The sequence below is a fragment of the Sander lucioperca genome, chromosome 16 (assembly GCF_008315115.2).
Source record: "Sander lucioperca isolate FBNREF2018 chromosome 16, SLUC_FBN_1.2, whole genome shotgun sequence".
Lineage (NCBI taxonomy): Eukaryota > Metazoa > Chordata > Actinopteri > Perciformes > Percidae > Sander > Sander lucioperca.
This window is the reverse complement of record NC_050188.1, coordinates 4,532,595-4,547,347: the sequence shown is the minus strand read 5'-3', so window position 1 is coordinate 4,547,347 and position 14,753 is coordinate 4,532,595. Positions and strand designations below refer to the sequence as shown.

At 38.7% G+C, this 14,753-nt stretch overlaps 1 protein-coding gene across 2 annotated transcripts in view; it reads left to right on the top strand.

Annotated features, from left to right (window-relative positions):
- Positions 1 to 8,102, top strand: part of LOC116041290 (CMP-N-acetylneuraminate-beta-galactosamide-alpha-2,3-sialyltransferase 1-like) — a 102,952-nt gene extending 94,850 nt beyond the window's left edge. For both annotated transcript variants that reach the window (XM_031287185.2, XM_035993201.1), the window contains exons 5-8: positions 381 to 560; positions 5,436 to 5,481; positions 6,768 to 6,887; positions 7,482 to 8,102. In XM_031287185.2, coding sequence (XP_031143045.1) covers positions 381 to 560; positions 5,436 to 5,481; positions 6,768 to 6,887; positions 7,482 to 7,655 — 520 coding nt within the window. In that variant the 3' untranslated portion in view covers positions 7,656 to 8,102. The remainder of the gene's footprint in view (positions 1 to 380; positions 561 to 5,435; positions 5,482 to 6,767; positions 6,888 to 7,481) is intronic.
- The last annotated feature ends 6,651 nt before the right edge of the window (positions 8,103 to 14,753 follow it).

Sequence of the window (14,753 nt, the reverse complement as noted above, 5' to 3'; positions counted from 1 at the left end):
TGATAGGGACGCCTTGCCTAGCTTGCCAAGTGGTAATTGTTGAGCTTTAAATGGACACCAGGATTGTTCTGAATTGCTGTTTGGATGTCCAAAACATGCTGAAGCGGGACCAATAGTGTTTTTTTTTTTTTGTCTTTCTATGTCTTTATGTTTACATATTTATTTTTCAAAATGGTGATTGTGGCTGGTTATGCATGTCTCGGTGCCATATGGCTTGGCTGACTTGGGTGGATTCTTGTGGGGATTAGTAGAACACAAAGCCAAACGTTTCCCATCTTTGGAACACGTGGGTGAAATAAACCTGAATTTGAGCTGTCCTGGAAAGGATAAAGATGGCAATAGCCCAGAAACATAAAATCTCTGCTTCTTTGTCACCGCAGAATGAACCAGGCACCCACCGATGGTTTTGAGGAGGATGTCGGCAGCAGAACGACACATCATGTCATGTATCCAGAAAGTGCCATAGACCTGGACAACACCACCATTCTGGTGCTGATCCCCTTCAAGATTCTGGACCTGCAATGGATCATTAGTGCCCTGACCACGGGCACCATTAAATAGTAAGTGTACTTATTGAATGTAAAAGCTGCACTAATCAATCAATCGTATATGAAGAATGGATCAAATGACTGTGTGTAATGTGAAATGTGTTGCTCTTAGGGAACAACTCACAAAGACTTATCACCCGACTGCAGTTTCTCAATTCAACAACTTTATTAATCCCACAAGGCGCAAGTAGTTAAGAGCAACTACAGACAACACACACATAACAGCACACAAGCCTACATATAGGCCTACACCCTAGAGAGTACATAAATAATAATAAAAAAATTGATTTTATCCATTTTAAAGTCAAATTGCAGAAGGGATAAAAGACTTTCTCTCAGCCCTACGAAGCTTTTTAGCATCTTTCAGCTCATTATTTTGGTTTTTACAGCGACGGTCACGCTGAGGCGGTACTAAAATCTGCAATGGAAAACGGACGCACAGTGTGTCGAGGCGAGTCGAGCAGGTACCATGTAATGGAAAAACGGCATTAGAGAATATCCGAGGTCTTCTTCCAAAAATGTACGACTTTAATCATAGAAATTATTTAGAAATTTTTAGAAGAGTTTTGTCTCAGAATATTACACTCTAATATTATTTTTGTTCCTACAGTGGCCTTAAACACTGTCGTAGCAGAAGTAACTTGCGTTTGCCAACATCAAGCTGAGAAGAAACTCTGTGGCAGATAAAAGTTTCTGATCTTTCTGGAGGTTTACTGGTCTGGCCCTCCTGAGATCAAATTAGGGTTATATGGCCCATGAACTAAAATGAGTTCGACACCCCTGATGTAGGGGGATCTATTGGCGGAAATGAAAATGAATATTCGTAATTATTTTGTCATCAGTGCATAATCACCTGCAACTAAGAATAATTTTGATTTCATTAGTTTAGATGATCCATTTATATCTACATAGGGAGCGAGTTTCTATAGTAGTCCAGACAGGACAAACCAAACACTGGCTGTAAAGGGAGCCTTTCACATTTTTACGTTACCTGAAGGCCACCGTAGGTTCTCCTACATGTTTGGAACGGGAGGGGTGAGGGGAAGGGTAATCAGTTGGTTTCAATCTGCAACCTCACCGCTAGATGCCTCTAAATCCTACACACTGCTCCTCTAAGACACGGTAATGCATTAAGACATATTACCCTCTTAACTTGATTGTCAGTATTTCATGGATTATGGATGGATTTTTTTATGCCAGTCACAGATCCAAAACAAGAGGCTTTTTTCTATAATTACTTTTCCCAGAAGGTATCATTGAAAAAAAATATAAATGTGCTTTTATACTTATTTGGATATAAAAAAAGAGCAGAGGTGCCTTTCTTTAGCACATCATTTCACAATAAAAAAAAAAACATTAACTGTCCTCGAAATGTAAAAGCCACGAACGTGTTAGGATGCATTGTGCATGTGTTGTGCTCCCAAATCAATTCACACCATTCGAATACCAGATTGTCATAACAGTATTGACTCAGTATTGCTATTTGTCAGATTGCCATAATAAGGATAATCACTCAATATTAATCTTCCAGTAAATTTCACCTTCAGCTGCTACATTCTCAATGACCCGTTATCATTAGCTTCATTACTGCACATCCAAAACAAAATGAAGCCACTGCCAGTAACTCTAACACGCCAACATGTTAGACGGTAGAAGGACGGGTAAATCCAAACAAATGTTTCCAATAAATGTGCAGTTGTCTTCCAACTCTGCCAAGGCAATCATTCTGCATCATTACATTTCCCTTTTACTGGCAGTGATATCAGCATTAGCCAAACAGCCATTAGATCTTAACTGAGTGTTGGGAATTATTTTGTTACATTTTCTAGTCTTGTTAAATAGAATGGGGCTGTGGGGAAGGACATAATTGTGTGAAGGGACAGGTGTGAAGGGGTTTGTGGCTCACATTTGAAATTTAAGCACTATGCAAAAATGTCACGCCTGTGTGTGTTGAAGGATGTACGGTACTTTTTTTAACATAGGGTGTATAGTGTAGTGAATCATATAATGCAACAGACGCACGTCAGGCCATTTTTCATATCCATTCATCGCAAAAATGAGAAGAGAGGAGCTGGTTTGACTGTTATATTGTACAGCACACATATCCAAACGACATTAAACCAGTCTGTGTAATCCTTGAATTTTAATGAGACACATTGCTGCAGCGGCAATAGCCTTGATAAACCTTACTTTAATTGGAAACATTTGTCTGGATTGTATCATACAGGGTAATCATTACTTTTCATTTCAGTCATTAGTATGCCATCCGTTTACAGTTCTAACAAAGTCTGCACATAGGCGTGGTGTCGAATTTACATTGACGTTAAATTTACACTTTCTCAGCTCACTGTGATTGTTTTGTAGCTCCTTTTTGCTCATGAAAATTGTAGGGAAAAAAAAACGTTTTGCCTATATGAAAATTGCAACAGGTCGCGGAAGCTGCACTCAAAGGCCCTCTGCCATGTTTGTGTTGTAACTTTGCAGTTTTTTCTGAAAATGGAATGACAAACAATGGAAAATGCAAATACCTGACACTGAGCAGACGTACAGTATGTTACTGTGAGGACTTCACAATCTGCCTATTATATTTGATCAGCTTTCCTCAGTTGTAATAAGGAAAGACATTTCATTTTAATTTTTATGTCCTCAGTTTAATGAGATTGAAATGATAAATTGATAGTTAATTGAACTTTAGTTAAAAGTTATTTTACTGTTAACAAACAATGAAATGATGATTTATAATGTGTACTAATTATAAGAACTGCTATAATTTATGTTTGCTTTTACAATAATTAGTGTAATATAAAAGAATAGTATATAATACTTTGTCAATGGTTAATAATTGTTTTGTAAACTATCTGTAAACATTATTTGGATGACTATTATAAATCTGCAACTATTGCTTATAATAGAGTTAATGATGGATGTAACTTTATTGAAACCGGGACAGTGCACAATTAACCATTAACCTTGAATAAAATCAATACATTCTCACTCCCAGTGCGTCAAAAAGCGGCACTTGATCAGCTGCCTTTGGCGTTTGTTATTGACGCAAAAAGTCTCCCTTTAGCGGCAGATTTAGACGCGATTGCTCGGGACTCTTGGCGTCATTTTTCGACGCTCTCAGGACTTGCGTCTAGCCCTTTGGCGTCATATTTAGACACGCTTGTTTTTGACTGTTGGCGTCACTTTTTGACACTCTGGGTCAGGACTGACATGTGGCACGAGAACTGGACAGTTAGGTTTAGATAAAGATGGTGTGTGGCGTTAGTCTGGCTATCACCAGACCAAGCTCAATCTTTTTAGAATAAACATTAGTCTGGGGAGTCTGCTTTTTATTTTCTACTGCACAAGAGGTGTGATCAACGGGCATAGTTCAAATGACTCAGTTGTACGCAATTGGATAGTCCTTCAACCAATCAGACCAATGATCCGGGTGACGTACTTTGCAACAACGGGGTTTGAGCTGAGCTCCATTCATTTGGCCACCAGCAGGGCTAGCTGGTAAATTAGGCTTTTACTAAAGCCGGTCAGTAGTAAGGCAAACACCACCTTCTTTTGTAGGAATTGTTTGAAGTTTCTGTTCCGTTTTCAGAGAAAACTAGCCTTTGAAATCTTTTAAAACAGCAGTGTCAGCGGCATCGGGTTGCTGCGCTTCGGTGGCCGCCATGTTGAAGGTAAACAAAAAGCTGCTTGCCGTCGCTTCTCTATCGTCATCGTGTTAAACCTGCAAATAGCGCGCCAGGTGGATAAGCCAGTTTGTGATTGGTCCCCGCAGATTTGTAACAGAAGCAGGATAGAAAAATGTACAGGTTTCCAGCCTGAGCTGCAGGGCGAAATCAAATCACCGGCAGATCGGACTGGGTTTACCCTGTCTAGGGTGGCGTTACAAAATGTACGTTTCAGTGACACAGGACAAAAACGGGACACCAACCCCACTCTCCTGGGTGAATGTCCTGTGTTGTTTGACCCATCCACCACCCCAACCAACCACCTTACGTATTTCGGTCTTTCATACTACTCGTTACAGTGCCGCGGTCAAGCTGCTGCTCTGCCCGGTGCGTTCCATACAGCCACTAAAGGGTGATTTTTGGTCGGTATCTGGCACTGAGAGACACTGACCAAGTGTCAGTATTTTACGAGTGGGGAGTAAGAACAGGTTGATTAAAAACAAAGGGAGATACACCGGGTTTGTAAGACAAATGCTATTTTCCGCACGTACTGTCTGGGCAGGTAGGTGGAGCAATACATATTGAATGCAAGTGGCATACCAAACATCAGAATATCCAGTTTTACAAACACATTCCCACTTAATTACAATAATATGCAAATATTTGCAAAGTTGCAGTGGTCAAGTAACACTCATTTGGCCCCATTCAATCTTGTAATGGTGATCTATAAAAGAGATGATCATTGACAATTTATCCACAGATTATAGCTATCTAAATAATGTTTATAGATGCTTTAACAAGGTATTTATCAACCATTAACGAGGCATTATAATCATCAGTTCCAACTTCATAATAGCCATTCAGATAATGTTGGTTGACCATTTACAAACTATTTCTTAAAAGTACTTAAAGGAACACGCCGACTTATTGGGACTTTAGCTTATTCACCGTATCCCCCAGAGTTAGATAAGTCCATACATACCCTTCTCATCTCCGTGCGTGTCGTAACTCTGTCTGACGCACCCATGTACAGTACAACCCACATATGTAATAAGCGTCAATCAAATATAATTTAAACAATGTTAACACACATTTGAATTCATGGATGCTTACACATTGTGGATGTGATAGGGATTGTGGACAAATCGCCATCGGCTGAAACAGAATTTCAGGGATTGTCAAGGCAATTGAAGCACAAAATGTTCTTCTGTTACAGCACGTATGCACCTGTTATGTCCAGGATAAAGGCAAACAGAGATAAGGTGAGTCATACGGAGGTTTTATTTCACACATTTTTTTATTAAATAAAACTTGATGTATTCTCGTCCTTGTTCCATTAAATCCAAGCTTTGGATAAAAACTGAATATACATCCATGCACACACGACATTGCCATAAGTATATGGACACTCTAACCTTACATTGGCAAGTGACTGTTGAACATATCATTCCAAAACACTTAATGTTCTGTATGCTGACGTCAGTGGGCCCGTCTTGTTTTAGTGTCACATGCCCGATTCTTAGTGCTAATTCCTGTGGTGGAAAGTAACTAAATACATTGACTCAAGCACTGTACAATTTTGAGGTACTTGTACTTTGAGTATTCTCATTTTTATGCTTGTTTATACTTTATACCACTACATTTCAAAGGCAGATATTGTACTTTTTTTACTGTTCAGATGAAGATTTTACATGCAAAACATGATGAGCTTCTGAAATATGATGCAGTGTTTTACTGCCATAAGCCACTAGACCAGCAGTGGAACAGTGGCATACTACTTACCATCAGCAGCAGCCGTAGCAGTGGTGGAAGAAATACTTAGATCTTTATACACACTCACACTTTTCCTGGAGATAAGGAGGATTATTTATCGTGAGCGTTTCTGGGAAACAGCTTCTCATAAAGGGGGAATTCAGTATCATATTTAAGTCAAAGATAAAGTAGTAATACTACAGTGTAGAAATACTCTGTTACAAGTAAAAGTCCAGCATTGAAAATGTTACTTACTAAGTAAAAGTACAAAAAGTATTGGCATCAAGATGTACTTCAAGTAACAAAAGGACTTATTATACAGAATGGCATTAAAGAATTATTTATGATATTATGTTACTGGATGTAATGCTGGGTTGATTTAAAACTCGGAATAATAATATAAATCTGCAAAGTAACTAAAGCTGTCAAAGAAATGTAGTGCAGCAGTGGCCGGGTTGGTTCAGTGGGTAGAGCAGGCGCACATATACGCAGAGGTCCAGGGTTCGAGTCCGACCTGTGACAATTTCCTGCATGTCTTCCCCATCTCTCTCCCCTTTCTCATCGAGCTGTCCTGTCAAAATTAAAGGCGGAAAAGCCCAAAAAGTAGTGTGTGTATTTCAGGCCTGTTTGTAATGTGTGTTCTAACAACGAAGTGAAAGAATTGTAATTTCAATATATATTGTATTTCAATGTCTTTTTCAATACAAATTATTTATGTAACTGTAAATATTTTCCTACTGTTTCACTAAATTACAAAGGAGTAAAAAAATAAATATATCCTACGACTCTTTTGCAGGTGTTGATTTACAGTCCAACATTTTTCAAATACGTCTATGAGTGTTGGCTTGAAGGTCATGGACGGTATCCTTCCACTGGCTTCCTCAGCTTAATGCTCGCTCTCCACATATGTGATGAAGTGAGTTGAACCACCGCATGATGGACCTTGACACACGAGAGCTACTGAAATTCCTCAGTAAAATGGAATAACTTTGTACATTGCACTTTCACAATACTGAAAAAATAAGGAATCTGAACTGAATCTGAACTCAACATTGAATAAAATCCACAGATGAATAGAGAGGTGAAGTCCCTCTGCTTCCCAATGGGCCCAATGGGACCTTATTTCAGAAAAAAATATGGTAGTGAATGGAGAGAGACAAATTGCTTTTTTGATCCCGTTTGAATCAAGCCATGAATTAGGGCCATATGTGAAAAATGTACTTGAGTTCGGAGTTTAAAGTCAGAATTCTGAGAAAAATAACATAACTTAGAATTCTGAGAAAAATCACACTTTTTTCTGAGTTCTCAGAACTCCAATAAAATGTTCACATGTGGCCCTAATCCTCCTCTGTAAATTACACATATGATATTCATCAATTTAAAAGATAAGTTTTGCAAGTGAAGAAAGTCAGTTTATTGTAGTACCACTAAGTTTTGTGTGAAAGCGCTCAGTGAACTACATATCTCCTCTCCCCACAATTTACATCACCTTGTTTCTCGTCTGCTCCAGGTCAGTGTGTTTGGATTCGGTGCAGACCAGAATGGAAACTGGCACCACTACTGGGAGGAGAACCATTTGGCCGGAGCTTTCCGACACACGGGAGTCCATGATGGAGATCAGGAATATAATGTCACTCTGCTATTGGCAGACAAGCACAAAATCCGAATGTTTAGAGGCAGATGATGCCAAGCCCATATGTGCAGCGGGATGATCACCAAACAAACCTCTGCAGCCTTTCAGTGTTTATTTTTCTTTTCGCCTCACGCTGGAAGAACATTTTTTTTTTTTGGTCATGATTTCCAAGACATTGTCAAATAAACTCTTCTGGTCTGTCGACTTTCCTTATCTTCACTTAAGATCATATTTAAAGGGTAATTTAGGGGGTTTTCAACCTATTTTCCTATGTTTTTGTGTGTAAGTGACTGATGGGACCAAGAATCTTTGAAATTGGTCGGATATAAAGCGAGAACGCTGTGAGCAGCTGCCGCAGACCGGGCTGCAATGTAATCCTATAGGGCAAATGTGCATTGTTAATTATGTCCACTAAAAGTGCTTTATTTTGCCACTGAAAGGCTCAGATTATTATTCTAAGTGTCAACAACAGTATTAAAGTCCTCATGTTATGCTTTGTTTTTTTTCCCTTTATTGTGTTCTATATCTTTTTTGTGCATGTTATACGTTTACAAAGTGAAAAAGCCCAAAGTCCACCCCAAAGGGACTTACCATCTCTAACAGAAAACACTGTTCACAAACTGCTCCAAACAGCTCTATTGTAGTCCAGCCTTTACTTCAGAGACAAACGTGGTCACTTTGGAACACACGTTATAATGCTCACCTAGCTGCTAGCATGGCACGCCCTCATACTCTGCTTCTGACTGGCTAGTAGTCCTTACCTAGCTACTGCGTATGTGCTACTTCCAACAAAGATGGAACAGAAGTGAGATGTCTCACTCTGTAGCTAAAACAGAGAGCTCAACACACAGGGTGAAAAGAGGAGCTGCGGCAATGTGCAGTACAACAAATATATGGTGTTTTTTGAAAATTAAACCATGTAAACCTATTCTGATATAACCTCTAAATACAATTATGAACCTGAAAATGAGCATAATATGAGCACTTTAAAACATATTTGTTTAACCAGAAACAGCTCTGAGATCGCTAGCGCTAAACCCACCAGACTCTGTTATAAAAACCAATACTTTTAGCGTGTATAGAGCCAACATATTTTCACATGTAAATTGGTAAACTATGTGTTTATTTCAACCAAAATTAGAGTTGTGATTGTTGGAAAAAGTGGAAAGACGACCCAAACCGGCTTTTCATAATTTTATTTTGTTTCTGTCGAGTTTGAATGGAGTTTTTTTTACAATGTTAAAATTACTGTTTATTTACATGAAGCATTAGCAAACGCAATTTCGTGGATGTTTTTGTTCAAACAAGGATCTTACTCTTTTTTTAAAGATTATTTTTGGGCATTTCTGCCTTTATTGGATAGGAAAGCTGAGATATGAAAGGGGAGAGAGAGGGGGGAAGACATGCAGGAAACCATCACAGGTTGGACTCAAAACCTGGACCTCTGCGTCAAGGAACAAACCTCTACATATGTGCGCCAGCTCTACCAACTGAGCTAACCGACCACCCCAATCTTACTCTTTAACTCATTACAAATCCTTTCCACAATGTTGTCAGACACTATATAGAAGAATAATAATAATCTGAGCCTGTCAATGGCAAAACAAGCATTTTTGTGAATTTTGTTCAACAATTGCCCCATAACTCACATTGTAGCTTGTTTCGCTGACTGCCGACTGCAGCGGTCTTGCTTAATAATACCGATTTCAAAGAGCGTTGTTCCCATCAGTCACTTAAACACAAACACCTAAGTTACCCTTTAAGGAATTCCAATCCTTAAACACAATCCTAACAGATCCATAGAGTTTCTGTCTTTGTGTGCCCAGACATGACAGACCATCTACAAGATAAACATGACAGACCGTCTACAAGATAAAAGCAAAACTGCTTTTTCTTTGTGTAATCCCTACTGCAATGTGTGTGGGAGTGAACAGACAAGACGAGAGAAGAGGCCCTGTCACAAGCATGCTTTACATAAACCGCTTCAGTACTATGATCTGTTTGACTATGCTGTAAATATCACTTCAATGTAACTTTCCATCATAATGGCAGGTAGGACCAAATTCTCATAAACTACTGGCGCTACAGAGCTACTTGCATCTTGCTTGCCTGATTGCAGCTGTTAAATAATAGTTTGACAAGGCCAAGTTCAAAATGAACCCTCAAAGAACATATTTCACTATAATGTGACAGTTATATGTTAACCACAGGGCCGTAGCCAAGGTTTTAGAAGTGCTCAAGACTTGAGTCCCCCAAACCACAAGATTGGCGGTTCGATCCCAGGCTCCTCCGGCCACATGTCGTAGTGTCCCTGAGCAAGACACTGAACCACAAGTTGCTCTCTGGATGTGTCTCACGGCTGGCCAGATGCCTAGGCAGGGGTACGGAGTTCTGGACCCAAAATGCACAACACATGAGGAGCTGGTGCAGGTGAACTATTACTATTACATGAATCCTGATGCGCACAAATCCAAACAGAGAGAAGAAAATCCAAAATAGCCTACTCCAACACTCCAAAAAGGCATCAAAAGCCTATAAATAATAAAAAATATAACAGAAACCCACAACCCTAACAGGATGCTATATGTGTAGCTGTCCACTGCTCTTAATACATAGGATGGGTTAAATGCAGATTGAATTTCCGCTACTTTGTACTGTCAATTGTATGTGACGGATTTAGAATACAGTCATTTTTTTCTTTATTTCCAAACACACCCCCACACCCACTTTTGACCAAAAATATTTAAATCTCATATTTCATAGATTGATTGATTTCAGTGTTGCCAATTTAGCGACTTTGTTGCTAGATTTAGCAACTTTTCAGACCCCCTTAGCGACTTTTTTTCAAAAAAGCGACTAGCGACAAATCTGACTATTTTCCAGTGGGCACGCGAGGTATTTCTCTCCTGTGGCCGCCAAAACAGTCTCCTCTCTCTTCTGTTCTGTGACTCACTGAGGAGCAGCCCCTCCTCCCCTCTCTCTTAATGTGCAGCAGCACTGCGCAGGCAGGTAGAAGGGGAGAAGGGACAGGGTGCCGGGGCCGGTGTAGGTACCAGAGACAGCGGGACGCGACGGGAGAAAGACGCCGCTGAGCTGGCCTGGCCCTGGGCAAACCAGCCTTCTTTGAGAATTCTTTATCGATCTTCCTCCCTCCCTTTGTAGAATTTCTTTTTTTACTTCGAAGATAGGCTACCTAAGTAATAATTATAAGGTAAAATAAATTGCTGTATTGAATCTGTGATTATTTGGCTAAAGATTTCTATTTCTTTATATCTACGTTGCTGACACAACCACTAGGCTTTATGCAAATGAGTGTGTAATGACGTCAAAAATATGCTAATGAGCGTATGACGTCATCTAGCGACTTTCTATCTTCGACTTCTATTTCTAAAAAGCACTTTGTAACTTTAAGAAAGTGCTCTATGAATTAAGTTTATTATTATTATTTAATTGTAATAATTCTTATCATTGAAATTTGTCATTACACAGCCTGTACAGGGGTGCCTTATCATTCAAATCAATGATATACTGTACATTTCTGATGTTGTGACATACATGTGTATAATGAATAAAAAGTAATTGTTAAGTGCCTTTAATGGGAGCTTTTTGAAGGCTTAATTTTTTTCCGTCAAATTGTACTCTATTGTAGATATTTTCAGTAGCATTACGAAAGTAGTCAGCAACCTTTACACATTTATGATATTGTTGTGTATACAGTGTCAATTTGAAAGAATCAAATGCACTTAACATACAGTATAACCATCTGAAGTATTTGTCGCTGAGATTGTTTTGTACATGCCACAGAAGAAAATGTTGGGCCTATACGTGTTAGCAACATCTCTGCAGTTTTGATAAAACACAGCTATGTTTTGTGCAAGGATTGAAATGATTATTTGTATTTGCTGAACTGGTTGTAGATGTATGAATGCGGTATGACGTTATGTTATCATCTTCACCGACAAATCACTTATCTGAAACGTTATGGTGGCGTTTATGTAATAGGCTATGATTTGCTCCATGTGCCTTGAAACATAATGGGACATTTGCCCGGTCAGTGTCTTTAGATACACTGTCCACCCTAAGCAGCAACACAAGTGATGCTGGATTTCAAATGATTCAACGTATTCTGAAAATTACCCGTGCAAGAAATTTCATTTTATTACCTACTTATTTTTACACTCCTTTAGTTTTCCTGACCTCAAAACCAAGCTTAGAGGATTAAGGAAATGAAAAAGAATTTGTTATCTGTATGATCAATATATTGCAATACTTGTTTTGGTTAAAGATCTTTTATCCCTCTCCATGTGAGAGCGAGTTGAAACCACATGATTTGTTCAATTCAAATTTGTCAGCCACTTTGGAGACAACAGCAATGTACATTGTGTTCTGCAGGGGACACTGTCACCTAGTGGACAAGAACATATGTCAGCATTGACGCCACTTGATTTGTCCATTATAAGACTGATGCCAGGACTTTAGTGTTAGCTGACACTTTTAAAACTGGGTTCAAACACAATCTCACACATCTCTATTTAATCTTCTTCATCCAGTTTAGGTCTTAATTGTTGAATAGTAGAAAATCCATTAAAGCAGCAACTTCAGACATACAAAAACAAAAATAAGAGATTTGTTGTGCATCTTTCCAGTTGCAGTTCATTGATTTTGACTTGTGTGGGAGATAGAACAACTTGCATTATTCAGTTATCAGTGGACTCCCACAATACAGAAACACACAATTGGAGCTTTTTTGTGTTGTTTGAAAAGGACAAGGAGGTTAATTAATTCTAAATAATACATATGCATATTTTTTGTGGGAAGCTATAATATAGGCATCTCCATTTCCAGTATAAGATGGCTAGCAGCTTGTGCGATATAGACAGGTATACGAAGACCACAAGTTGAGGGTGGTGTAAATGAATGAATTAGACAAAGGAAAATGTGGATAATTATAAATAAAAGAGGTCCGTCATTTCAAGAGAAATACATCACTTTGTACTGGTTCTAGAGAGCATAATAGTTGTTTCTATAAACATCAAGAGGTTATGCCTAGGGGGCAACAACTTATACTTAAAGGTGCTCTAAGCGATGTTGGGTGACGTTACTTCTTGTTGATGTTCAAAGTATTTTCAAACAAAGCGAGACTAGCTCGCCCCTCGCTCCTCCTCATCCCGTCCCCTCCCTTCTGTGCTTCCGCGCACTAATCCCCCACCCCCACCCCCAAATCCTTCTTGTCAGTTATTGGCTGGAATGCTGGAACACTGTTTGTTATGTTTAGTGGTGCGGGTTGGCGCAGTTTGTTTTTGTTGTCGTTTGTGGAGCCTGGGCTGTCTACAGAGACCGTGTTTTTTTACAGTGTGTTCAGGGGACAGGCAGCTAGCAGATAGTGAGGAGATGTTTGCTGTATGTGACAAAAAATGTTGTAGCCTAAAAAACACGTGACATCGCTTAGAGTACCTTTAAGAGCTTTTTTTTCCCTTTCTGCTGTTGGTTCGCTTTCCCTCACAGATATTCATCTCTATCATTTCATTTTCGTTTACGGGATGAAATCAGAAGCATGTTCATTTGTCAGCTTTAAATAGTAAAAGGAGGGGGGGGGTATTTGAGTGCCCCTCTCTATGTGGTAAATTTGTTTAATCCACCATTACAACTAATAACATTCATAATAAAACACGTATGAACGCCAGCAGGTTCCTGTTGTTATCTCTTCTTTCCATCTAATAGTCAAGAAAAACATTTTGCTGAGATAATCTATGTATATTAAACAGATGATGTGATTCCATCAGAATATAACACGGAATTAATACAATGAATGGCAAACTGTGCTTCAGCAGCAGGATGTTTGCTTTTTAAATGGTATGCTAAAATGAGATTAAAAAAAAAAAAAATAAAAAAAAACATAAACTACAGTTGTTATCCCTGGAGACTTGGCCCTGAGTGCTGCTACACATCTGTGTTCTTTTTATTATTATTATTATTATTGTAATGAAGGAGCTCAGCATCTCACAGCTTGACTTCACAGTGCAGCTGTTTTGTGGCTGCTGTGCGAGAAAATTGCTCATTTTCACAAATTAGTATAAGAAGTGCGGTTGCTGAATCAGCAATCACACTTCTTTTGCCTTTTGATCAACTAGATATCCATAGTTCTGTCCATTGTAAACAGCACAAACTTCGTTCAAACATAAAAAGCAAACTCACAAACAATTTAGGAGTTATTGTGTGATATGGAATGCATTGGAGTCCAATTTACTCATGTTGTATTTATAACTCAGCCTTTATGCACTGCACATGTTACATTAACATTTCAAAATGCTCAGCTTGGCGTACTGATTATCTATGTATATGCTCATAATAATGGCATGGGAAGGTAAAGAGGTATAGAAAGCATTAAATCAAATCTGCTCAGCCACTACTTTGGACTACTTATTTATGTCTCTCAGTGTATAAGAATACACTCTTGTGAAAATCTTAAATACTCAGTACTGCACTCTGCTCAACTGCTGCTGAGCACATAGTGATGATATTTAGGATTCTTGAGTTATGATGAGTGACCATCAAGCACATACTAATCATAATTGAAGGCGTTATGATATGATGCATGGGCGTCTATTGGACTTGCAGCCTTTGTATGCATTAATGGTAAACAAACTCCATTTAAATTACTTAAAGCTCAGTACTGCAAACTGATCTACCATATAAGTTCATTAATGCAGTCCATGCGGCTACCAATGATGCTATAAATCAGTGATTATACAGTTTAAAATGCTCAGTGTGTCTAACGATGACTTTAAGGTGAGTCATAAAATTCATGTAAGTGCTCAAGAGCCCAATTATCTCCTGCCTATAACTTAGTATTAGTTATAGTTCTGCATTAAAAGTTGTATTTAAGAAATGCATAAGAAAAAGACATAATAAAAAAATAAACGTGTTAAGCATGCATAAAATGCAATATTAGAGTGTTACATCATTATATGACATCATTGCATTACTGTCGATGCACTGGCATGTAAGACATAACTTGATGTGTGTAACAGGTGAAACTGTGGGATAGTTTAATTTGCAACAATGCACAGGGACGATTCTAGGATCAGACCTTTAGGGGGGCTCAGCCCCTAATGAGAATGTGACACGGATACAGTGCCTTGCAAAAGT